At 39.0% G+C, this 27495-nt stretch overlaps 1 protein-coding gene across 1 annotated transcript in view; it reads right to left on the bottom strand.

The window, feature by feature from the left end:
• Positions 1 to 12768: 12768 nt before the first annotated feature.
• Positions 12769 to 27495, bottom strand: part of BMP3 (bone morphogenetic protein 3) — a 28956-nt gene continuing 14229 nt past the window's right edge. Inside the window, exons 2-3 of the mRNA XM_059922782.1 lie at positions 23741 to 24651; positions 12769 to 16691 (exon numbers count right to left, since the gene is read on the bottom strand). Of these exons, the coding sequence (XP_059778765.1) occupies positions 16500 to 16691; positions 23741 to 24651 (1103 nt within the window). The 3' untranslated portion in view covers positions 12769 to 16499. The remainder of the gene's footprint in view (positions 16692 to 23740; positions 24652 to 27495) is intronic.

The raw sequence follows: 27495 nt of genomic DNA on the forward strand, positions 1-27495 counted from the left end.
ATTTTATTAAAATAGTGAATTGTGTATGCACATGAATTAGCATGGAAAAATATCCAGCAAGATATAAATTAAAACGCTACTAGTAGTTGTCGCTTGGTGGTGAAATTACAGACAATTTTCACTTTCTTTTTATACCTTTCTCTGTTGTCTGTATTTCTCACAAGTATGATAAATTACTTCTATTATCAGATAGATTAAGCAACTTTTATTGAAGATGGGAATAAAGCCTGAGCAACTGGGGCAAATTTCCACAAAAATCTCTAACTACGCCTTCCACAGTGTTTCCTAATCTGAATGTATAATTTCCTGCTCCAATTTATTGCACTACAGAGCTAAATAAAGGAACTAACAAGAGAGATGTATCTTTCACAGACCATAAAAGTTCCATTTCACTGGTAAAAAAATTCTCTCTTCTCATATCCCTTAGGCACGATATTAAGGCTCCATATGGAAGGAGGTAAAAAGGAAACTTGCAAAGACAGAAAGACGGTCTCTGAAGGAGGCAGGGTAACAAAGAGCTTGCATGGTCAGGACACATCCCTTCTGCCCGCAGTCATCCCCCCACGTGGTGGTGTGTATGCTGTGATCAGAATCAGGTGTCAGAGCTGAAGAAATGGCCAATGAGAGATGAGCGTAGACAAGGGGGTGGTGGGGATGACTGAGGATACAGGCCTTTCCTGGGCTCACTGGTGACCACAGTGGTGATCATCCTGTCTCTATACTTATGGGCCAGGTCCTGATTGTCTCCCATCTAAGCTTCTCTGAGGACAGTCTTCCTCTTTAGTCCGTAATATTGTTGTCAAACTTACTCCATCGGCTGCTACAATGAGCCCAACAGCACTTGTGTTTAAATCCTGGCATTACCATTTAATATCTCTGTGATGCTTGGGCAAGTAACTGAACTCTCCAAAATTTTAGTTTCCTCATCTGGAGAGCAGGGGTAATACCACTGCATCTAATTCTTGTGATGGGTTAGGTGGCGATAGCTGCAAGAACTATGATTGCACATAATCAGTGTTCCAGAAATGAAAATTAAGCCATTCACTGTGTGTTAAAATGAAACAAGTATTAACCTCCATTAGACATAAGGTGGGCAACCATATAATTTATGAGAGTAAAAGGAGGTGCTTAATTAAGCCAACGCAAGACGTAATTTGGGAACTGACCTGAGCAAATTAAGATGGATGATCATTCTGGTTATAAGGTTCTTAATTTGATTCCCTCGAACTGTACAGCGTTCACAGTGGCTGGTGTTTTATTATCAGCACCGAATCTGGATGGTTTCCTTATGGGACGTGGGTTGGGAGAATCCGATGGTGCCCTGAGTCCACGTCTATGGTGCACGGATGCCGCATTCCTATCATTTGCTTGCACGTCAGTGTCCCCTTGATGTATTATGTGACTTTTCATCCCTGGTGCCTAGCATATTGTACATGCTCAATAAATGTTTATTGAATTTATGACCAGATGCCCTGGAACAATTCGTCTCAGATGCCAGGAAATGGCTCCTGCATTTTCTGGGTGGTTCCTGGCTGTAAGCCCAGCTTTCTAGCAGTTGGATAATTGTACTGTGATGGCCGGCCTGAGGCAGGAACAATCATCTCTACTGCCTGTCAGGTCAAGAATAGAGGCTGCTGACTGCTGCTCTCCATATGATGCGCTGGGAATTTTTGAGGGGGTAGGACACCACCTGGTCTTCTTGGCATCCTGGCGTGTCCTTCTGCTTTGCCGGCTGAATCACCTGTCCACTAGACTGTGAGCACTTTGAGAGCAAGCACCAAGATAATCTTGTTTAAGCTTGTGTTCCCAACTTTGACACAGTGCCTGGCACAATGCTCACTGAATAACTGTGGAATGGAGAAAAAAATATGGTAATAATGAAATAATTACAAAGTAAGAGAATCAAAAAATAAAAGGTGGAAAGAGTACCGTAACTTGCCATATACATTTAGAAAATATTATCTTTGAGTCTCATTTTTAATATTTATAGAATTGGAGTAATCATATCTCGCAGAATGGCATCCTCTTTGTCAGTTGTCATAAGTTGGAAGCACTATTAATAGAGCAAGTCTTTCAGTCGTAATGGCTATGCTGTTAGCTTTGCATTCAGATTTGAATCAGAGTTCAAATGGAATCTATCTACCTTTTCCTAACTGTAAGATCTTTAACATTTACGTACCTTTTCCAAGTCTTGGGTTCTGCTGTTGTAAAGATTAAACTAGATGTTATGAAAAGAAATTAGTATTGTCCATTGCTTAAAAAATGAAAGATACTATGAATATTATTATTCATACTGAGGATCTTAGAATTTTGTGACTTTTGTTTCTATTATCTACGTAGCACCTGTAAAATAAAAGAGTATTCTTAACATTCTTATTCACACTTAGAAAGTCAGGAAGATTTATTAGGTTTAGGTTATTGGGAATTAAGAATGAATTTATAGATACAATGCATAGAAACCAATAACCACTAAAAGTTATATTGTATTTTATGGTGCACAAAGTATTCCACAATAAAAGGATTCACAACGCTGGAATAAACTATGGGCTGTTGATAGATTTCCATGAATTACTGTGGATTGCATTTATTCCTCCCCATATTATTTGGGAGTTCCCATGAACACTAAAAGCCATGTGTAACTCATTTACCTGGCTGATTTAAGAGGCGTTTGATAGTTTCCGAAAGTTTCCACTCTCTCTTTCCTAGCCAGAAAATCAGAATGCAGGTGCATCAGAGAGACGGGAGAGAGTTTAATGTAGATTTGTTGAGTGGGGAAGAGTAGTTGGAAAAACACTTTTTGTAACTGTATGTGTGTGGGTGTGTATGTGTGCATAAACACACTCTGTCTACACACCACAAAAGAGAAAGAATAACGGCAGGGGAAGAGCTCTTCCTGCCTGAAATGAGAGAAAGACTATGATAAAGAGAAGCATAACAAATTTGTTCTGAGCCATGGAAGAATTTCAAAGCAAGTTCTTTCCTCTCCAGTCTTTCTAAAACTCTCATTTAAATCTACTTAGCTTTGTAAGTAAATAAGTATACTAATTTATGGATTTCTTAACCAGAATTTATGAACACTTCTCAACCTTAACACTTTATATCCACATGTTATTATATTATCATCTTGATTACCTATCATTGCTCAGCTTCCACTTCAAAAATCTTACTTCAGTTATGAACTTTTTCTCTAAACTGATTTGTAAGCAAGAATGAAAAAATTCCGTGCTCATTTTCATTTATCCATTCATCTCTGTAGATGGGATACTGAGAAAAAAATCCTAGAGCTACCCACACATTTTGAGAACATAACTAAGTTATATTTTACACACATTATCCCATTCTCAGTCCAGAAACATTAACACTTGCTGTCAGTTGACACAGGCTTGTGTACCCTGGAAAGTTAAAAACAATTTTTAAAGGGTTTTAGAGGGACATAAGTCTTTCAGAAAACAGAAAGCAAGTATATTCTCTCTGGGTTATGGAGACTGAAGATTTCCCCTCAGCTTCTCTGGGCAAAGACCCAGCATCACACAGAAAAGAAACTGGCAAGTCTGAAACTGACTGCTTTTGTCTAGTTTATACCCACAACTTTCTATTTTAGCCTGGAAAATGGCTACCTTTAGGACATAATTATTTTTAAATATTTATTACTTATTTTAATAGCAATCAATCTGTCTCAAAGGAAGGAGGACAGACAAGAAATTTGGAGAACCATTTCACCTTTTTATAAGATATAAATATATAATTTTAACAATACTGTGATTTTTTTCTATAACATTTTACATGGTTGTCAAATCATTTGCTTGGAGAAAAATTAATGAGCAGAGTTACTATCAAAAAGGAATTGAGATAACTGTTGATGAAAAACAGGGTGAAATGGTTTAACAGTATTTAACATATCTATTCACCTATCACCCACACATATTCCAAATGTTCAGAAAGGGCTAAAGACCAATTTCTCACAAAAGTGGACTGAATAACTGGGGACAGATCTAATGTTATCTTACGAAGTTGTTTAGAATGAAGGGAAAGGCATTGGGAGCTTTCTGTGGGAAGTAGTGTAAGGCCGGAAAGAGTAGCACAGCTGGGTTTGGTAATTAACATCTGTATCATAAATAGCACGTGAGTAAAAACTGGATCCAGTGCCAGGAGAAATGACTGAGGCAGATTTTAGGTTAGAGGGTGATTAACATAGAATCTTAAATAAGTACGGGTTATAAACTACACATTGTAATCGTTTTTTTTTTTTTAATGTTAGTTAGCCAGGAGGGCCCTGCATCTTTTACCGCATTTCAGCGCCTGCATATTGGCCGAGGATCTCTGTCTTTGATAGTGCACTTTGTCCAAATGAGAGACATAAAACAGACAACATTTTTCTGAAGAGTCAAAGTGAAACTGCTTCCTGTTTATCCCTTAGATTAGCGCTATCCAAGAGAACTCTCTGTGATGATGAAAATGTTCTGTATCTGTGCTGTTCAATAAAGTAGCCACTAGTCACATGTGGCTATTGGGCACTTGAAATGTGGTTTGTTGGACTGAGGAACTGAATTTTTAATTTTATTCAGTTTTAATTAACTTGAAGTTAAACAGCCTTGTATGGCTAGTGACCATCGTATTTGTGCAGCCTTAGATTCAAGCTCTCCTAACTCTTTGGCCCACTGAGGGAATTTTTCTGAATGGTTTAGTATCAGATGCTAGACCTTTAAAACCTGAGCCAAAACTAAAATTTAAGTTTCCTATCATTCAAACTACTGAAGAGCCTCTTATTTAGGGTCCCTCCACTTTCAACCACTACTATTTATATGGATTAATGAATACATTACTACTCAAGACTGCTTGCCATTGGTCATGTAACACTCTGCAAATTCCCAGTGGTTCGAAACAGACATTTTTATCTTCTTTTTTTGAGTAAGAGGCTTTATAAGCAAAATAATTATTTTTCATCAGTCATAAATGTCTAGGACTTGATGCTGTCATTTTCCCAGAAATACAATAAATGTAAAACAAAATCCTTTCAATCAGTAAATATTGAATGTGTAGATTCGATCATTCTATTTTGCACTTATTTTTTTCCGTGTATCCTAATTCAGGTTTGTAGACCATCATCTATATGTGCCTGATAACAATTCTTGGAGCTATTGAGCCTTCTCACAAATTCAGATTTTATTCCAGAAAGCTGCAAGCGGCCTAAGAAAGAATAATAACACAGTCCAATATTCTTTAAGATTTTTAAAAATATAAATAAAATACAACGTTTTAATTTAAATCAATATACTCATGTTTGGGTGATTTCTCCCTTGTTCTCAAACCATGGGGTCATTTTCTTACATGTCTAATAGGTAGTTCAAAGCAGAATGTAGTAGAGGGGCCTGCCTTCTACAAGACGGAAATATCTCATCTCGATGATGAGTTCTAGACCTTAATTCTGTAACTAGTTGGAGTGGGATAGAATTTTAAAACAACTCCTATACATAATAGTTTGCATCTGCTAATCCCAAACTTCTAATATAGAATGGATAAACAACAAAGTCCTACTGTGCTGCACAAGGAACTATACTCAATATCCTGGGGTAAGCCATAATGAAAAAGAATACAAAAAAGAATGTATATGTATGTATAACTGAATCACTGTGCTGTACAGCAGAAATTGACACATTGTAAATCAACTATACTTTAATAAAAACAAAAACAAAAAACCAAACCAACAAACAAAAAGCAATTCCTATACCACTCTGCTAGCAGAAATGGGAACTACTGATGACTTTAGCAACTTCAAAGTGCTCTCAGCCCAATCTATCAAATCTTAAACTTCGTAATATTTGTTGTTGTCCCTTGGAAGTGTTGCAAAGTGAGCTTCAGATCAAAGGAAGCAGAAAGCACAGCTCCAAAGGGCTCAGTTATCTCCTGATGCATGTTCCCTCGCCAGGCAGGCTAGCCACCTCTGCACTGTAAACTCCTCCAAACACTACCAACAGCTCCAAGTTTCCCAACGCATGTTATTGACACCAGAGTATGGGCTCCAGTTTCCATATAGTGTTTGTCTATGTGACTGTTTTCGACTGCCAAAGTTTTGATATTGTGTCATTAATGTCTCCCATTTCTAACAAATAAGATGTCTTAATGAAATTACATATGCTGGACCCAATTTTAAAAGTCCATGCATGTTCATATGTATGTATGTCAGTGTTTATAGTGATGGAAAATCTCCAGAAAGGAGAGCTGAAGTCCTATAAACACCAAAATGTTTCTCTTAAGTAAGTCCATTTTGGGAAAAGCTCTGTCACATGGTTCTTGCACATAACTGCCTCACCTCTGAACTGCTGCATTCACATCTGGCCTGAGCCCCCATGAGGTGGGGCTTGCTTTTGACTGGAACCTGATGACAGTTTGCCTGTGTTTTGAGCCTGAAAATGCAGTTGGCTAACATTTTGAGTCAAGGGGTTGGAATATAACCATACCTCCCTCCCTGCTTCAGCGACATTGCAGTGGAGCTACCATCTGTGTGTGTGTGTGTGTGTGTGTATGTGAGAGCAAAAGATACTGGGCAAGGGGCTGGGATGAAGGGAATGGGGGGGAGGAAAAACACCTGCTACTCTCCAATTTAACTTTCTGTGGGACTGGATTTCTTATTGCCCTCACAGCAGTGTTTCAATGCCCCAGATGGAAATGAGGACAAAATGAAAGCCAAGTTGTCACAAACTAAAATCGACACCCTTAAGGGTGGGGGCAGGAGTATGCTTCATATTCTCACCTTGTTAATTATCAGCAGCCTCCAATTGTCTCACAGGATAGACGTCTCTCTCCCTACAGGCTAGAGCTCAAATACCCAGACAACCTTGGCCTTGAGGCAAATCAAAGATAGGTTTTCTTTTCACATTCTCTGATGGGACTGGAAAAAATCGGCATAATAAACAGGGTAGGGGAATTCTTTTTTTTTTTTGGCTGCATTGGGTCTTTGTTGCTGTGCACGGCTTTCTCTAGTTGCGGTGTCTACTCTTCTTTTTGGTGCGCGGGCTTTTCATTGCGGTGGCTTCTCTTGTTGCGGAGCACGGGTTCTAGGCACATGGGCTTCAGTAGTTGCAGCACGCAGGCTCAGTAGTTGTGGCTCGCCGGCTCTAGAGCGCAGGATCAGTAGCTGTGGTGCACGGGCTTAGTTGCTCCGCGGCATGTGGGATCTTCCCGGACCAGGACTGGAACCCGTGTCCCCTGTATTGGCAGGTGGATTCTTAACTACTGCGCCACCAGGGAAGTCCCCAGGGGAATTCTTAAACAGCAAATCCTAACAGCTACCTGAAATGATTGCTGTATATTGTGTTTACTCCTTTTAGGTTGATGACAAATGTTCTTTATCATTTAAAAAGTGATAGAAGACAGTTCGGATCACAGTGTATGTTAGAGGAGGCACTTTATCCCATTCCTCACCTTTCCATAAATGGGGCTTTACTTCTACCGCACTTGGCAAGAGGGAACATAGCAGAAGACATGTCCTGGGGAGGAGCGGCTTCCCCAGGGGAAGAGGAGCCACGATCCTAGTGGTGACAGAGTCAGAACCGACCATTCGCCAATTGGTCACTATTTCTCAGTGGGGACATGTTAAGATTAAAGATTCCAGTCACCTGTGCTCTTGTTCTCTTGGGCTCTCTGAGCTGAATGGGGTGTAAGGAAGTGCCTCACTTCCCACGTGACCGCGTTACGGGGATTGGAGAAGGAGGCTCTGAGTAACACCCCACCTCCTTCTTGTGTCCCACACAGGGAGTGACGGGTCCTTTGTCCTCTCCGTGAAGGAACAGTGTGGGAGCATCCTTTTTAGTTCCTGTCTCCATCTTTTCTTTTTAAAGGGAGCAACTGATCTGATTGTTGTTGTGAAGAAATGGAAACTGAAAGTACACAGTCCAGCCCCTCTCTGACTTTCCCCTTTTCAGAATTATCTGTTCGAAATACACGTTTTTCCACGTTCCAGGATCTCAGCTCATGGGACAGTCTCTACACCACTTGGAGTTGGGCAGGGAAGTTCAGCTCCAGGGGAAAGGCCTCAGATCCAAACACTAGTCAAGCAAAACTTATTTTTTGCTCCCTATCCAATCCCCTTATTTCCCCCCAATTTGTCAGAACTCCAAGGGAATACACATTCTGATGGCTTTTTTAAAGTAGAGGCGTCTGAAGCAAAGTGGAAAAGAAAAGGACAGGGTGAGTCAACCACTGTTTGAATCTCAGCTCTGAAGCTACCATGGTTCTGACTTCAGTTAAACCAGTGATTCTCCTTGGTCAGTAAAATGAGGATAATCCCTGCGATCCTACATCTCAGGATCAAATGAAGACTCATTCATGGAAACGTATAAAATGCATTTAATAAATCAAAAAGCTGATATTCCAGAACATTTACTTTGTGCTGTAAACATTTCTAAGTGTTGCATGTGTAATAACTAAAGTAATCCTCACAACTCTGTGAGGTAGGTTCTGTGTTTTGTTCTTGTTTTACACATGAGAACATGAAGCACAGAGAGGGTTAATAACTTGCCCCAGGTCACACAGCTAATAAGAGACAGAGTTGGGATTCTAATGCAAATAGTCTGGCTCCAAGCCTGAGCCCCTAACTCCCATGCTATCCTCTCTAATTAATGACAGATGAATCTAGTTTTAAAAAATTATTTTCCCATTAAAATGAGAGAATGAGTGCTTTAAGTTAAATACAGGCATGAAAGGTAGAGGCATCTCAAAAGCACCATCATATGATAGAAGTGCGATAGAATCTCTGATCACCTAAGTTGAGGGCAAGTTGACCCCCTTTCCTAGTCCTTTCTCACCTGCTTCCCACTCTCCCTTTCATCAGTACTTTGGCTGTTTCTTCCTAAGACATGATCAGGACAAAAATGCTTGGGAGTTGTGATTTAGTAAGAATGTCTGGATCGTAGAATCTGGTACACTTGAGAAGGAGGGGATTTTAAAGACCATTGAAGAGAAAATTAAGGCCACCAGGAGGTGAAGGAACATAACAAAGCACACAAGCCCAGAGCTTAGCAATGCCAAGGCCAGAATCCAGGGTTACAACTTAAAAAAATGAATATTATAACCCAATTTAAGTGTGAAAACTCATACCATGAGAAGATCCTTTTTTTGTGAACATAAGTGCATGAAGAGAAGACCTGTGGATCCTTAAATTTTGTGTTGTGGATCTAAATATATAACCCTGTGGCATTGTGGTTTTTCCCACTGTGATAATGTTTTAGCATTACTTGTTGATATTCATTTGATAATAGTTACATATACCTAATTTCCAGTTCTGAGACTGTGGACAACTTAGACATTGATGTTCTATATCATCAAGCACATCTCTGCTAACTAAGATAGGGTTTTTTTGTTGTTGTTGCTTGTTTGTTTGTTTTTGCAGGGACAATGTCATATTTATTTTTACATCCTCTAAACATCTGGCATAGGACCTTCTTCGCACTGAATAGATGCTTACTAGGTGTTTTCTGTTTTACTTTTTCAGTTATATCTATATGCATATAAATGAATAAGCAATATTGCCAAATATGTATAACATTTTACAATGTTCAAAGAGCCCTCCCACCCATTAGCTTGTTTGATTCCTGCAACATTTCAAAGGTAACTGGTTTTGTGACTTGGCAGCAAGCAAGCCAGCAGTAACTTTATTCCAACTCACCACGGTCCCTTTAAACCTAACGCTGAAGAATCAGTCTTCTCTGTCGCTGGATAAAATCCCAGAGAGCTCTTGTAGCTTTTCCCACCACTACAAGATTTTGAAAGCCCCAGTCCAGTCTAATATTAAAGTTTCAAACCCTCATTCAATATCTAATTTCTCCCCTCCCCAAGCTTGGGTTTGTGCCAGGCTCAAAAACCTACATCAGGGAGTTGGAGGAGCATGGACAATTCAGCTCTGGTTTCGCTTCGCCTTCTTCTGCACTGACTGTTTCTAGCCTCTCCAAAGTCAGGTAAAGGGAAGGAAAAAGAGATAAGAAGGCCAAGGAAAGGTCTCTCTTGTTTGGCACAGGTGTAATCTGGTGTTACTGCCCCTCCCTGGGTGTGGCAGTTGTCCACACATGGACTTGATTCTTTCTCTTCCGTGACCCCCTTTTTAAAAAACTTTTTATTTTATATTGGAGTATAGCCGATTAACAATGTTGTGATAGTTTCAGCTGCACAGCAAAGCAACTCAGCCCTACATAGACGTGTATCCATTCTCCCTCAAACTCCCCTCCCATCCAGGCTGCCACCCAAGGGATTAGTCTCCAGAATTTAAAAACAGCTCGTGCGGCTTAAGATAGGGTTTTGTACAAGCTGAATAATCTTTAGGAATACAAACATCCCATGTCTTTACGCTTCGAAGATACTGTGTTTTTTACAAATTGAAATTTTGTGCAACCGTATCAAGAAAGTCTGTCGGCACCATTTTTCCAATAGCTTCTGTTTACTCTGTGTCTCTGTGTCACATTTTGGTGATTCTAACAATATTTCAAAGTTTTTCATTCTTATTATGTTTGTTACAGTGATCCGTGATCAGTCAACTTTGATGTTACTACTGCAAAAAGATCACGATTTGCTGAAGGCTCAGATGATGGTTAGCATTTTTTAGCAATAAACTATTTTTTAATTAAGGTCTGTACATTTTTTTTAGAAATAATACCAGTGCACACTTAATAGACTACAGGAGAATGTAAACATAACTTTTATATGTACTGGAACGCCAAAAAATTCGTATGACTCACTTTATTGCAGTATTTGCTTTATCGTGGTGCTCTGGAATTGACCCCATCTCTGAGGTGTGCCTGTACTGAGTGATTTATAGGATGATATGGATTTGTACTCAGAGGTCTTATTCTCAACCCTTACCTCCACCATATCTTCTGCTGATAGCTACAAAGTCTTATCCTAAGAAGTATTTCAAGGCAATTCCTCTGGCATGAGAACTGAGTCAATGAATTACAGCAGCGACTCTTTTGGAAGTCTTCATGAGTCACAGAACTGACCACCCTGATGGCATGATGACCTGGTTATTACTCCTCAAGGGCACATGTCACCCTTGTAGTAATTGGCAGTGCCAGGATTCTAATGTAAAGCTTTTTTGACCTCAAAGTCATTGCTCTCTCATGATGCTTTCTCTCATTCATGATGTTACGAAGGGTTCTAGTACCAGTTTTCCCAGTAGTTTGTCAGATGACACTCAGCATACTCAACAACTCGATACAGCGTAGTCAAGATTCTTTTGGGGCTTCCCTGGTGGCGCAGTGGTTGAGAATCTGCCTGCTAATGCAGGGGATGCGGGTTCGAGCTCTGGTCTGGGAAGATCCCACATGCCGTGGAGCGGCTGGGCCAGTGAGCCACAATTACTGAGCCTGCGCGTCTGGAGCCTGTGCTCCACAACAAGAGAGGCCGCGACAGTGAGAGGCCCGCGCACTGCGATGAAGAGTGGCCCCCGCTTGCCACAACTAGAGAAAGCCCTCGCACAGGAACGAAGACCCAACACAGTCAAGAATAAATAAATAAATAAAGTAATAAATGTTCAAGTACAATTGGTGTCTTTAAAAAAATAAAAAAAGGATAGGGATCCCTATCATTTAAAAAAAAAAAAAAAAGATTCCTTTGGCTACAATTTGCAGACATGGGCTCAAACCTGCTTATGTAAGAGTGAGCACGTTACTGAGTCTGCAGGGATATCTCATGTCATCCAAGGATGGAAAGTGCAGTTTCTGAGAGACAGGAGCAGAACTGGAATATCATCAGGAACAAGGCAGCTATGCTCCTTACTCTGTAAGGCTCAGTGTTCTATCTGCGCCAGATTCATTCTTCTCTCTCTGAACTGTCAGATGCCCGTCTTTGTTAGTGTCAAGGAACCCATGTCTGTTGGTGGGACTCAGTTTTCAGAAGAGGGCATGATGAGTAGACAACCAAATAGGTGTAAACCGCAGCATGTCTACATTTCCTTATTTGGAAAATGAGAAGACTGGATTAGATAATAATAATAATTGATAGTAACTAAATCTTTATTCTGCTTCAGGCGCTTGGCAACATAACTTACGTGTATAATCTCTTTAAACCTTGTAACAACCCTATAAGGCAAGAAGTTTATTTTAGATAAGTGAGGCATGGAGAGATTAAGGAACTTGTTCAACATGATCTTTAGAGTGCCTAGTAGTTACAAAATGCTATGGTTTTTAATTAAACAACACAGTCTGAATAAATGTAACAGAGATAGATTAAATGAGTGAAAATAATATGAAAGTATATTTTGTTTCTTAACCTGAGGTCAGTTTTCTTCTTAAAGAGAAAGGTATAGCCTAAACAAAAATGGTGAAATATCACAATGATCAGATTAATTAAATTAGATGCTTATCATCCTAAAACGGACAGGACATGGTAACAATGACAGATGAAATAAAGTTACTGTCAAATAGCAGGCATCCAGAAAAAATTTTTCTAAGTGGAGTTTGTGGTTAAACCAGAAATGCCGAGAGAGAGAGGGAGAGAGAGAAAGAGAAGGAAAATATGAAACAATTCAAATTGAGTTTCTCAAGTTTGGAAGACATAAGAGTTTTCTTCTTATGGGTATATTTCATTATTGTTTCACAGTGTTAATTATGTTTCATGTTATGTTGTTTGTAGGTTATGATACTCCATTCATGATACCATTTGAAAATGTTCAACTCTGCCCAAACTTTATTATCTCTTTTCAAATGCAGCACAGTTTTTCAACTTTTTCAAGTTTTGAAAATGCAGTCTTTCCCAATGATAAGTAGAGGAGAATGGGGAGGCGTTCAGTTAAGCAATTTTATTTCCAAACTGTATAGTGAAAAGCTCTCCATTACTGGAGGAAAGTGATACAAAGCCAGCAAAGCTTACACATCAGTAGTGAAGCGTCCTTCACAGTTTCACTGCAATACGCCCCTTTAGCAAATGTACTGAAGAACCAAATGTCATTTTGCATGTAATAATTGTAGTAAAAAGAACTTTTTCTCACCATCTAAGTACGAAAATTATTACCATTGTAGATAGGAAGGCAACAGTCATTAAATAAATTAAAAGCATCTTTAAAGTTTTTCCATATACATATATAAGTTATATTTTCAAAATTGCCATCGACTGTACAAGCATTCAGTTCTCAACTAAAACATTTACAGAAACTACTGTGGAAAGCCGAAGGGAAAGCTTGGTTTTTAGGAAAAGGGGATCATTTAAGCACCTATAAACTACATTAAAATACAATTCTCAAGGGAAAAAAGATATACAGAGAAGTCAGACTTACCCAAGGTATCGTATTTAATCTCATATTTAATCTTACACATCAGGTGTGCAAAACTATTTTTTAACCCAGCCTTGATACAACCAAGTCAATATCCAGACATTTCTTACTTGCTAGCACAGAGAAAAGTGAAAGACTAAACTGAAAAATGAAATTATATAAAAAATTTTTATAAGCCAGACTGATAATAGTATTATACACATATGACTGTCTATGAAAATAATAAATGGGCAAAAAGGTTTTATTTTATTTTTTTCAGAAATGTTAAGGTAAAAAATCTTAGCTTAATGAATAAATGATCATCAGTTAATATATAGCTAGGTAAGTGTCAAAATTGATCTGGAATATTGTAGTCCTGAGATCTGGGGAGTCCAATCTTCCAGTTTAAATTCTACAACCCCAAATCCTGTAAATTGCATATTATTTACACAGGTTACAACAAAAAACTTTGAAAATACTATATCGACATCAGCAGTCCCTGAATTTGAATTCAAGAGAACAGTTACTGAAAAAAAAATCATTTTTAACTAACTGTGTGTGTGTGTCTCATATGTAGGAATGGGGGTGGGAGGGTGGTTGGAAGAGAAAGAGAGAGGAAAAGAAAGAGGCATGATTTAGGAAATGGCATTATAAATATAATTTCCCTTCTCATTAATGCCACTTTAATATCAAGACATTTATAAAAAGTTTATATAGTAACTATATAGATACTAGTACCTAACAAATTATGAAATAATCACTCAATTTTCCAACTATTTCGTGTAAATTTTTATTAATTAAAATATTAACTCATTTATTTCAACCCCTACTTCAACCCCTTGAAAAGTAATCTTCCTTTACTTTGGGGGACTAAACATTTTCCCATTTAAACCATAATATTTGCTCAATACAGTAGAAAATGATGGTTACAAGGTCACCGAGAAATAACTACTGCTCAGACTCTTTCATTGTGTTGTAATTTTGTCATGTCAATTGTTCTTAAAGATAAAATATTATTTAGAGAATTTCTTTTTTTTGGCCATTGTAGGATTTAATCTGTGACAAGTGGGCATCAATTTAAATGAAGAAAGGTAACAAACAGACATCAGGATAGAAGAAGACTGATAAGTACAACTGGGCATTGCTAGAGGTTTTGGTTGATACCTTTCTAGAAAAAACTAAATTAAGAATTTCATTTCAATCTACCAATGAAAGAAAAGTTTTCTTTATTGAAAGACACTCTGACCAGGATAGGGCAGGCACACACTGCCTCACTTCTATTATATAATTTTGCTTTCAAATTTTTGATAAAAGTTAGTAAAAAATAACGTCATCCCTTGTCTCATTTTGAATCTTTAACTTTATGCTACCAGAACAAAAAATGACTGGAAGAAACCATAGTAACTCAGGCACCAAGACTTAATTCATTATTTAGAACAGGTGTGTCTCATTCATGGTGTCAACACACACTCCAGAAGTGTCAAAAACTTCTTTTCATGGTACTTTTTTAATGGGTTTCCAATAAGATAGAAATACTACTTAAACCATGGAGGATGCCATACTCACTCATAAACACTGAAGAGTAGGATGCTTTTTCCTTTGGTTTATGAATAGCTATACTTGCAGTGTTTTTAAGCTCTATTGCTACCATCCATTCAAGGAAGATGTGTGTGACATAGCGAGTACTGCATTGTAAATCCAAGCTTTCGGTGGCAGGAAGAACTTCCAGCTCAACTAGTCAACCTCTTTATTTTATCAGTGAAGACACTGAAGTTAACACATGTCTTTCAGAAAGTAGATGCTCAATTAGTATTTATTAAATTATGAACCACCATAGATAGCTATAGGCAGAGACAGAACAAAACCCCGTGTCTTCTGACACTTCACAGCCTCTGAAATGGCTTAGTTGACTCTAATCAGGTCAGACTGAACTGAGATAAGGATTAACCACAGATAGAATATCAGCAACAATCCATGGTCTGAAAACATTTCTGTCACACGCATAAATATAGTGAGGAAAAGATTTTTGAAACAATTTCTTGAAGGCTAAAGTGTAAGAGGAGATATTGATGACAAGTAGAATTGGGAAAGCACCAAGAAGTGTCTATATTTGACTCCCATTCTTGTTGGATAATTCTTAGTGAGTTTTGCTAAAATGTAGATTCCCCGTCTGAGCCAAAGGCCTTGATCCATGTGAAAAAGTGCCTGGACCTGGACGTGGCTGAACAACGATATCGAACGTGTGATTGTGATTAGATTGGTCACTTAAAGAAACCTCCAACATTCCCTCCACTTCTGAGCCTTGGCATCTACTGATTACTTCATAGGAAGTAAAGGCATAACAAGAGAATTAAACATTTAACTGAATTTTTAAGTTCCATTTAAAAGAACAAATGAAAGCACTCACGGAAAATAGATATGGAAGAAGAATTACGTCTGGGTTGTTGAAAATTGGGTTGCTGGTTCCCTTTCCTGGGAAGCCATGAAATGAAAACATCAGTATTTCCAAATAAATGGCTGAGCCAAGTGGTAACTCTCTGCATATGCTTTTGGATCAGTCTATTCTTTTTGGTAAAGTTCTCATAACTGAATGGTGCTTGCCAGAACATGAAATGAAAAAAAACAAGAATCCTGTGCAGACTGAATTATAAATCCATGTTAAGCAAACCTTCCTAAAGAGGGCACAGGCCCCTGGCAATGTGCTCACGTCCATCTACACTGACAGCATACACTCTGCCCTCAGCTAGTCACACGATGACCTGTAGAGACAAACACAGGTAAACAAGTCTCCACAAATTTTAAGATAAATATCAGAGCTGATTGAATTATTTAGCACTTGCTGCGTTGCTCAGGAATCTAAGGCAATAAGCCTACTTTAAGATATGAAATGATTCTATTCTCTATGAGCAGAGATCAGTGATAAGCTCTTGGGTTTTTCCAATCTATTTTCAAAGCCCATTACAAAAATAAATCAGTGTGTTCTCTAATAGTTCTAAAAACAGTTTGATCACTTTTCTTGCGTGATTTTTTTTTTTTTTAAAGAAAGAGATGTCCATATGTTCTAAAATCTTGCTTTGAGTTACATTCAGAAACAGATATAGTCCAGTTCTCCCTGGTGGAAATCATCAGTCTATTTACTCATTCTCTTTTGACTATTACAAAATCTTTTGAAATGAAAGGCATTGGCAGTGCCAAAAAAAATAAAAGTCCATAAAAATAAACTAATGATTGAATTAAGCATTCAGATGAGTTCTTTGCCGGGTTATCTGCAAGCGCAAGACTCTACCGTCATGTTTGGATATACCTTAAGTACCACATTCTTATTTTCATCAAAGAATAAGATGCTGAGCGAGGACATCTTTTCTGGCACACAGCAAGGCTCAGGAATCCCAGGAACGACGCCCACAGCTCTCACTATACTCTGGATGGTAGCATGATTTGATGGCTTCAAAGACTGGAAAAGAAAATGGAGAACACCAGTTAGGTGGAACTGCTTTTCCGCTCTCCAGCCCTCATTGCTAAAATGTATATATTATGAATTTGTTTCAACAGCTTACTAAAGCCCTGGCATCATTACACATTCAACCCAACCTCCAATATCACCATCACCAAAACGGTGATTTGTCATTTACTAAGTGCCGGCTCAGTGCCAGGCATGTTCTGTGTAGTATTTCTAATCCTTACAACAAAACAATCATCTCGTACATTTTACAGGTAGAGACATAGACTCAGAAAGCTTAAACGACATGTCTAAAGTCATGTAGACATGTAGATTGAGGATTTTAATCCAGTTTTTAAAGCAAGAATCGTTTAATTAAAAATGACTTACTCCCCAGAGGATTAATACACCCTAGGTTGTTTTGGATAACAGGATTGCAACGGAAACAATTTGATCTTGATCCTATGCTAATCATAAAGAACCCTTAACAAGAACCTATTTAACATAGATATTTTTGCCATTGCTATAGTGAAATTTATACTTTGTTTTAAAAATAACACCGGCGTGTCGAGAGGCATTGATTTAGTTAATGATTACCACCAGGATGAATTGATGGTGATTACACAATTGGCCACTGGGGGTCACTGTTGCTCAGTGGGTTCAGACTTAAAGGTTGTAGCGCCTTCTAAGTCTCGGGCACGTCCTCAGGGAATAATCTAGAGGGCCTGAGGTTATCCCATAGCTGTCAGAAGTTTGACCAAAGAAACCTGGTTAAAAGCTGTTCCCCAGAAATGCCAAATGGGATCATTAACATCCACGGGAGACGTGTGGTTTTATCTAGAGAGTATCATCCAGCTCTGCTAAGCATTGAAGAAGGTCACTCTTCCAAGCCCAGAATGCTTAGGTATTGCCAGAGTGGTAAGAACGTCTTCATGAGCGGTGCCACAATTTTCAACATTAGTTCTCCCCAATGTCTCTTTTAAGCAGATGAAACCAGTTTTGTTTCAAACAAATTTAAAAACAGGAATTTGGTAACTTGCCAGAGATCATGTGTCAATTCAGGAGTGGGATTTAGGCCAAAACTCTGGTTTTCTAATGTCAAGATTTTGAGCCATGTTTCAGAGGCACCTCTGCCCCCAGTGAATTAATTGGTATTCTAATTTTACACACCTAAAACTCCCAGTATGGGAAACTGGAACAAGTTAAAAGGTTAAGAGTATATACAAGCCAAGGAAGAAGCAAATAATATAGAAAGCTGGCACAGTGTAAAAAAAAATAGGATTGGGGGAAGGGGGGCAGAAAAAGGGCAAATCTGATTTGTCTCATTTCATCTTTCAATCTTAGTGAAAAAAAATTATCCATACATTAGATTTCAACATTATTGCTAACAGGCACAAATTATTTTAAAATTAGTCTCCATGATGGCCAGCTGCCTTATTTACTCTTTCTTCCTAGAGATTTTAAGTGTGTGTTAAGAAGAGTAGTTAACTTACAATTAAGTAGCATTGCAAAGAAAGGTATTCTCTCCCCTTAAGGATAAGAAGTCTATGTTGCTCTATTTTGCATATCATGTGCCCTGTGGCATCAATACTATCTGTGTAATTGACAAACTGCAATCCATATTGTACAACAGGGCTCAATGGCCACTGTTTGCTATTTCATTAGTACTGGTGATTTCTAAAGAAAACTTTTGCAGCTACACTTTTCTCTACTAATTTATTTTTAAGATTCCATCATCCAAACAGCATATGATAATGCCCCAAAGGATTTTTTTTAAACCATAGATTTTATGACAATATTCTGTTATTGTTAATGTTTTACTGACTCCTACACTATTTAATTTTCATATAAAGTAGATCTATTTAAGTAGATGAGGACTTGATCCATAAATCCTGCTGTGCACGGCTAGTCCTGAAGCAGAGCTGGCTCTCTAGGCACTGAATTAATACTTGCCAAATGGATGAAATACTTATAAATAATAACATACCCTCCATTGTACCTATTTCTGTGGAAATAATTCCCATCAACAAAAATAAAAGGTTCTGAGCAAATGACCTGGCACAGATATGGAAAATATTCATGGGTGTTCCCTAGGAAAATTCCTGTCTTTTTTTTTTTTTTTTTTTAAAGCTCTAACTCACAAATGATAGATTCAGGAACTTTGAGCTGTCTCTGGTGGGCTCACTGGAATCCAGGTGCAAGCCCTTGATTCCCTGCTGGTGTGTCTTATCAGTAACCTCTCTGTTTTCGAGGGAGTTGTCCCCTTTTTTCTCACTGTGAAGTTCTCTGATCAAGCTGCCATGACCAGGAATAATTATATCATGCACAAAAGATCCATGCGGTCATTTGCTAGTGTGGAGCATTTGCCAGTTTATCATTTTTGTTTGTTTTTGAGCTCCGATTACATTTCTCAGGACTCTCTTTACGTAGCTTAAGAAACCTAGCGATGACAAATGCAAACCTGTGTTGTTTTTCTCCCCAGCCTCCCTTTTTATTGAAGGTGAAACATGACATCGACATCTGTTTAGGTCATTTTTTTAATTTTTTGCTTAGGTAGCTCGGTACATCAAGATTTAGGATTTTTAGAGTTCGTCTTCATGATCAGAGATTGGAACTGGAAACCTCAGGAAATTAATTGAGGGCGCATCATTTTGACCTCATCCATGTGAATTTCTTCTTTATATAGGATGCTTGGTTCAAAGTGTTTAGCTTCTTTGCTCCCTAATTCTGCGTCTTTGCTATTCCCAGCCTTTGCACCATTCCATGCAAAAAGTCCTTCACTCCTCCGATCCTTGCTGGTTCCCTTGGACCTCTGTCAGCAACAATGGCTCAATCATTCTCATCTGAAATCTCTGTTTTCCATCTCTTTTATGGTGGTGAGGGGACGCAAAAAGCCTACGGCTTGGCTAAAGCTACATGGGTATTTCTCATTCTCATGGCAGAATGCCAGGGGTCTCTCTCCCTGGGAGGACAGATTGGCTGTAGGGGCTAGAAATCAGAAAAATTCAAGCTGCCGTGTCTGTGAATGAAATCTGCAGTGGTCAGGCCCGCACCTGCCAAGCTGTGGATGATGTCCTCGAGTTGAATTTGATTACAAATGCATTAGCAGGGGAGAGTATGTCATCAGCTCCAAGCCTTCATTCCTGACTCAGGCCATGGGGTTTCGCTCTACACTCTTCCAATCCAGCCCACATGGGTGTGATAGCCCAGAAACTATCTAATTGGAATCAGTGAAAGGGCAAAGCCTGGAATTTGGGAAAGGCAGAACACAGCTGTTCTGAATTACAGACAGGTTGTCAACTTTTGCAGACAAAGAACCCGCTCTAGAGAGCAGGCCCTCACTCAGGAGGCCAGAAGGAAGGAGGGCCAGCAGAGGAGTCTGGCCTGAGAGAAATTTTCTCTGGGGCAAAATGTATATCTACAGTCTGAAAGTTCTTTGGCACCTCACTTATTCCACATGTGTTTGTACTGATCTGGTCAGAGACCTTGTTTTCCTCTGTTGCTCAGACTATACTTTTATTGAAATAGTTTACTCTGCTTACCATGCTGGACACCGCTGATAACAGCAACACTGATTAGTTACCCCTGACGTCACAGCTTCACACTGCTTCACGCTTCCCATCCTTTAGGTGACTGTACCATTTGAAAGACACAAAGCCTGGAACACTTAAAGGGAACCACTAAAAAGCTTGAAAAGCAGATCCACACAAGGTGATGAGAGACTGAGAACTCCACATCACAGCCAAACTTCTACTCTCAACTTGGCAGAAGGAAATCTCCAACTCAGAGAGAAAACACCCTTATCCCTGTTACGTCTCCCTATAGTTCTGATGCCATCTCAAGTTGTGACAAATATTATCATGAGTTCAGTGCTGCAACCAATGCCCTCCTGATTCTGTTACCCTCCAAAGAGGTTATGGACTATTGGACCGAAGGGAGAATCCAGTTTGAAGCTTTGTGATGTTTAAAAAGGGGTAAGAGGGGGCTTCCCTGGTGGCGCAGTGGTTGAGAATCTGCCTGCCAATGCAGGGGACACGGGTTCAAGCCCTGGTCTGGGAAGATCCCACATGCCACGGAGCAACTGGGCCCATGAGCCACAATTACTGAGACTGCATGTCTGGAGCCTGTGCTCCGCAACAAGAGAGGCCACGATAATGAGAGGCCCGCACACCGCGATGAAGAGTGGCCCCTGCTCGCCGCAACTAGAGAAAGCCCTCGCACAGAAACGAAGACCCAACACAGCCATAAATTAATTAGTTAATTAATTTTTTAAAAAAGGGGTAAGAAATATATACAAAACTTTTTCTTGTCTTACATCTTTTATTCTTTTGATCCCTTTTCCTAAGTGGTTTTTCTTCAGTCCTCTACATTTGATTTTCTATTCTCCTCAGTCCATTGGCCATTAATACAGCAATAATAATAAACAATTGCCATTAATAATCATGTCAATGGCAAAAATTTATTGAGTGCCTGCTAAGCACAAGGTGACCTATGATCTCATTTTCCCACTGTTTTCATCATGTAGATACTATATTTTTATTTACTGCAGTAACTGTTTCAAAGATGAGAAAACTAACACACAGAAAGTTTGAGTAACTTCCCCCCCCCAGCAAAAAAATACAAAAAACACAAAGCTGGTAAGAGGTGGAACCAAGTTTTAAGGCAAAAGGATTTGACGACTCAAAGTACGATGTGTGGACCAGTAGCACCAGCAATATCTAGGGGCTTGTGAGACACGCAGAATATTAGGCTCGAGCCTCAGAACCACTGCATCAGAACCTACAGATTAACAAGATCCTGAGGCAATTGCAGGCATCTTAAGGTTAAGAAACCCAGCTATGGGGCTTCCCTGGTGGCGCAGTGGTTGAGAGTCTGCCTGCCAATGCAGGGGACACGGGTTCGAGCCCTGGTCTGGGAAGATCCCACATGCCGCGGAGCAACTGGGCCCGTGAGCCACAATTGCTGAGCCTGCGCGTCTGCAGCTTGTGCTCCGCAACAAGAGAGGCCGCGATAGTGAGAGGCCTGTGCACCGCGATGAAGAGTGGCCCCCGCTCGCCGCAACTAGAGAAAGCCCTCGCACAGAAACGAAGACCCAACACAGCCATAAATAAATAAATAAATGAATAAATAAATAAATAAATAAAAATAAAGGAATTCCTTAAAAAAAAAAGTTAAATAAAAAATATTAAAAAATAAAAAAAAAAAGAAACACAGCTATGATGGAGCATGCACATTTAATCATTCTGTTGCACTACCACACTTCTTTCCTTAAACTTATCTCTTCTATTCTTAAAACGCTCATAAGTTTTTGAATTATTATTCTTTAGATCACTGAGAGCCACAATGAAGATCTATGGAAGCAAGGTTTTTGAACAGGAAAAGCAAGCGGAGCCAACAGGAAATGGGAGAGGTAAATTGGGGTAATTGTGGAGACCAGGCCAGGTAAGCTAACTGACTAAGTATCTCCACGTTATCATGGCTCCCTGGGTCTTAAAATCTGGAGTCAAGAGGAAAGAGGGAAACTCCTTCCCCAGGCTACCTAGAAGAAACCACAGTTTATGCGAGTGAGAGGAATTATTTGGAAGACTCAGAGACCCAATTAAAATCAGTCATCCCAAGTTTAGAGACAGTTTGAATCCATTTCTGCCTCTCAATGCCACAAAGCAAGCCACACTGTAAAATAAAGATTCATCACTGCCTGTTATATTTGGCATCTTCGTTGTGTGTTTTAAATGCTATCCCAGTTTGACCAAGTTTCGTTTGATCAGTAAAATGTCCTTTATAAATATTTAGACAAGATAAGGCAGTTTATGTCATTATAAATGTATATAATGCTTACTTTGTGTTTGCGTTGACAAAACATGGAATTCACAAGGTCTAGAAAATGTAGAAAGCTCATCCTCCTGAGACATTGTAACAGGAAAATGGGATTTCAGTCAAGGTCCTGGCCCTGAGGCTGACCTGGTCTTGTTCAGTCGGCCCTTTGCTTTATGGGTGTGTTGCCCTTAGCATCCCAATGATCACAGGCCTGTAACATGAACAAGCTGCTTTAAAGATCTGTAGGCAGAAGTTGGTCACTTTTTGAGGCAAAGGGTTTTTTTCCTCCATCAACATACAATAGCAGAAGTTGATTCACTTCAAGTTTTGCAACAAACAAACAAACAAAAACAAAATGAAACAAAAAAAACACTCTTATTCTTCCTCTGAATTCTATTTCTAGGAACACTTTTCATTGTATAATTCAAATTGTTAACAAGCTAAGAATGAAAGTGCAGCAATAAGCTTAACGGAAGGCAAAGGGGTACAAATATGTTTTATTAACTCTAAATTCAAAGAGAACAGTCACTGGGACTTGCTGTGCAAGATGGAGGTGGGGTTGGGAAGGCTTCTGAGAATATATCTGTCAGGATTCTGAGTACTGATAGGAGGAAGTTCAGTCCATCGATTTTGGAAGAGGCACAGGTAAGCTCTGACCGGATGAAATGAGTCTTAGAAGTCTACAGAGTCATCGTTCTCTATTCTGACTCCTGTTTTGATATTTATCAGAGAAGCAAATGATATAAGCATCTGGTGGATTTTATGAGGCAAGTTTTCCTAGCCCAACCCTGGTACTAAGCCCCATGACAATTCATCTCACAAGAGACTATCAAAAATGTTCTGAATCAGGGCATCAGTCCAATTAGTCCTTCCTTTTGCTCTCATGACATTCACTCATTCCCTGAATACCCCCTCAAAGATCAGCCTTCTACCACTTGGTGCTTGCTTGTTGTGGACCGGCACAGATTCACATGTGACCAGGTAGCTGAATATGCACTGTGTTTGGAAACAATGCAAAAAACATGCTTTACACATACATTTTTTTCTCATATCCTTCTTCATACCAATATTGACTTCGTATTACTTTAACAACCATTAAAGAAAAACCAAGCATAACCATGTTACCTATTACACTTCAGAATGCAAGAATAAAGGTCCAGATGGATTTTGTAAATGAAAACACACACTCAACTTGTGCCTTTCTACTCTGTGGAAATAGGAAGGACAGGACAAAGAACAATGGCTACCTTTGGCATGGGGAACTGGCATGCTCCGGAGCAATAATAGGCATCAAAGGACTTGGGGGAGATAATCCATTCACTCCAGCCAATATCTGCAAAGTCCACTTTAAGGTACCGCCTGGCACAATTGCGAGGTTCAATCCATTGCTTTCTTCTCGCCTTCTTCAGGGTCTGTTCATCAAACTGGAGTGTCTGGCTCTTCTGGTGAGGTCCCTTTCTCTGTTTCTTTTTGTTCTTACTCTTTTCAGGGGGCTGAGTCTGAAGAGTCTTGTAAGGTTTTCTCTCCTCCCATACCCCATCCTCCTTATACTGATATTCTGCCCCAGGAAGCTCATTGTTCTGCAGAGGTAGCAGGACCCCAGTAGAGCGCTTCTTCCTCCGTTCAGTAGAAAGGGCAGCCCTGATATGGCTATCCAGTTTGGGCACAGCTCCAGTGGGGAAATTCCGGTGTCCTTGCAAGCTTGATACCACACTCTCGGGCTCAGAAATTGCAATATCATTGGCATAGACCAAGATATAAGGCTCAAGAAAGGGTGTTATCTTCTTTGGCAGCTGGTGTCCTTTGGAAGTAATGTTAAATCCTATGAGGAACTCCTCATTTTCTTTGGCTTTCCTCAAAAGTTGAGTGATGTCTTTAGACAACCAGGAAACAAAATCTTGATGAAGTTTCGCTCCATCTACTGAAAGATGACCCAGGAGTTGACTTTGGTTTCCGGTGGATTTGAGGATCCATGTAGAGAGCTCAATCTGAATGTGTTTCCTTTGGGTATGATGTGAGCATCCTTGGGACACAGGACAACTCAGGCTGATATTTATTAGCTCTCCAATATAGAAATACAGTGTGGCAGATAAAATGTTTTCAGACTTGGTTAGAGAAGTCAGGTTAAAAATATGCAGTTTCTCATTTTCAAGGGTCCCTAGGAAGAAAAAAAAAAAAAAAGAAAGTAAACAGGAGTAAACGTGACCCCTACCTCACATCATATACAAAAATTAACTCAAACTGAACGAATGACCTAAATATAAGTACTAAAATCATAAAATTCTTAGAAGAAAACATAGGGGTAAAATCTTCATGGCTTTGGATTTGACAGTGGATTTTTATATATGACACCCAAAGTGCAAGTAAGAAAAGAAAATAACATATAAATCAAAAAAGTAGATAAATCCATAAAATAGATAAACTGGACTTCATCAAAACTTAAAATTATGTGCATCAAAAGACATTATCAAGAAAGTCTGTACAACCTACAAAATGGAGAAAATATTTTCAAATCATATATATGATAAAATCTAGGACCCAGAATATAAAAATAACCCTTACAACTCAAAACAAAAAGACAAACAGACCAATAAAAAATGAGCAAAGGAATCAAATAGAAATTTCTCCAAAGAAGATATACAAATAGCCAACAAGCACATGAAAAGATACTCAACATCATTAGTCATCAGAAAAATGTAAATCGAAACCAAAATGAGGTACCATTTGACATATACTAGGTTGGCTATAATAAGAAAAACAAGATAACAAGTGTTAGTGAGGATGTGGAGAAATTGGAACACTTTTACATTGCTGGCTATAATGTAAAATGGTTCAGCTGCTGTGGAAAACAGTTTGACAATTCCTCAAAGTTAAACATAGAAATATCACATGACCCCACAATTCTACCCCAGGTATAAACCCAAAGGAATTGAAAACAGGTGTTCAAACAAGTACACGTACATGCATGTTTATAGCAGCACTACTCTTCACAATAGCCAAAAGGTAGAAACAACTCAATGTCCATCAATGGGTGAATGGATAAATAAATGTGGTATAGTCATATAATGGAACATTATTCAGCCATAAAAAGGAATGAGGGATTGATAATACTACAATGTGGACGAACCACAATTGAAAACATTGCGCTAAATGAAAGAAGTCAGACACAAAATGTCCCATGTTGTACGATTCCATTTACGTGAAATATCCAGAACAGGTAAATCCATAGAGACAGAATGCAGACTAGTGTTTGCCAGGGACTGGATGTGGAGAAATTGCTTAATGGGTAGGGGGTTTTACTTTGGGATTATAGAAATATTTTGGAACTAGATAAACCTGGCGGTTGCACAACACTGTGAAGGTACCAAATGCCCCTGAGTTGTTCACTTAAAAATAGCTATGCTTAAATTATGTAATTTTCACCACAACTAAACAAAAGGAGTAATTTTATAAACTGGATGAAGATGAAAGCAAGGATCAGCCATTTTTACTAATTTTCTCTTTCCTTTACTGAAACACACTTGTAAACTTAGTGGTATGAGAGCTGAGAGTTCTGGCTTTTAATTATGAGACTGCCAAGAACTATTCCTGTAATTTTGGCACAGTGCCATGATAGCATCTTATCTGAAGCAGCGTCTAGCCTATTGGTTACAAGCATTAGTGGAAGTAAATTCACTTTGATTCGATTCCTGGCTCAGCCGCTTATTAACTATGTAACTAGTGTTCTCATTCATTAAATGGAATAATACTCCTGTCATCAGAATTAAATGAGATGTGTGTAAATCAGTTCAGGGGGTCCAGTAAGTGTTTCTTAAGTATAAATTATTATTGTTATTAGTGCTGGTGTTAACCGTAATACAGGGATTACCCCTTCTTCTATCTTCCTCACAAAGTTAAGGGTGCAGGATGAGGGTGGGTAAGCAAGACCATATAGCTCCATCTTCAGATAACATCTGAAAACATGAGTCACACATTAGAAAGTGTCATGAAGAATTAGTGCTGTTGTGGAGCTTGTCTAAAGTTTATGACATTACATGAACATAAGAGTTGAATTGCTTCTATAGAGTGCAACAAAATTATTGAAACTGAGCAATTTGTATATCCAAGTCTTCAGATGCAGAAATGAGAGAGAGTAACAGAATGGACGATTGATTAGTAAGGGCAGAAATTGAGATCATCTAATCTTGAGATCATCTAATGAGCTAATGGTAAGGCTGAGCTTAGGCTCAAGAATCCCCTGTCCTGGGATCGGTCACCAGAGCCTGGGCCCTCCTCCATACACTTGTTTCATATACATATTTGTTTCAGAAACATACACGCAATCGTGAAATTATGCTCTTGATCCAAGACATATTTTAGTAAAAACATTTTTATAAAGATCTGGAAACTTAAAATGAGTTCACTGAGTCCCCATGTATAAGGGAAGTGCAGTGGGAAACATATTTTACTCATTTCTAACATTGTGTGAGGGAAAAGGAGTAAACTGCCATTTGTGAATGTTTGTATAATCCATGACACCAGGATAATATTTTACAGACCTTTATAACAAAGCCATGGCATCAGACTTGTTCAGACTCTAGCTTTAATTCATACTTTTAATTCATACATTCAAAGAGCATGTACTTTTACCCAGATGGAAGTTTTAAATGGAAGGAAGAGAAGTCACTCTGTTCTAAGTATGTGGCAATCAGATGGTTGCCAAAGGAACACAGTGGCAGGGAAGAAATGAACTCCGAGGGATGTGGGTGGTCGTGTCTTATTGGGGAAACCAATCCTACTCCTTTCCCTACATTTTGCTTCAAACTATTTCCTTCTTTCACACACGTTTCCAGACACCTTGTGCCCTGCTGTTAACCAGCCTCCGCCTTGTGTCTAATCTTCAATATCGTCTCATAAATGTCACAGAACTCGCCATATTGCCTCTTCTGATGGCTTTAATTTTAATTCAGTGCCTTCGTTTGAAGTCAAAACCCTATGGCCCAGCCTCAGCTCCACCACACCC

Source organism: Balaenoptera ricei, chromosome 5 (genome assembly GCF_028023285.1).
Source record: "Balaenoptera ricei isolate mBalRic1 chromosome 5, mBalRic1.hap2, whole genome shotgun sequence".
NCBI lineage: Eukaryota > Metazoa > Chordata > Mammalia > Artiodactyla > Balaenopteridae > Balaenoptera > Balaenoptera ricei.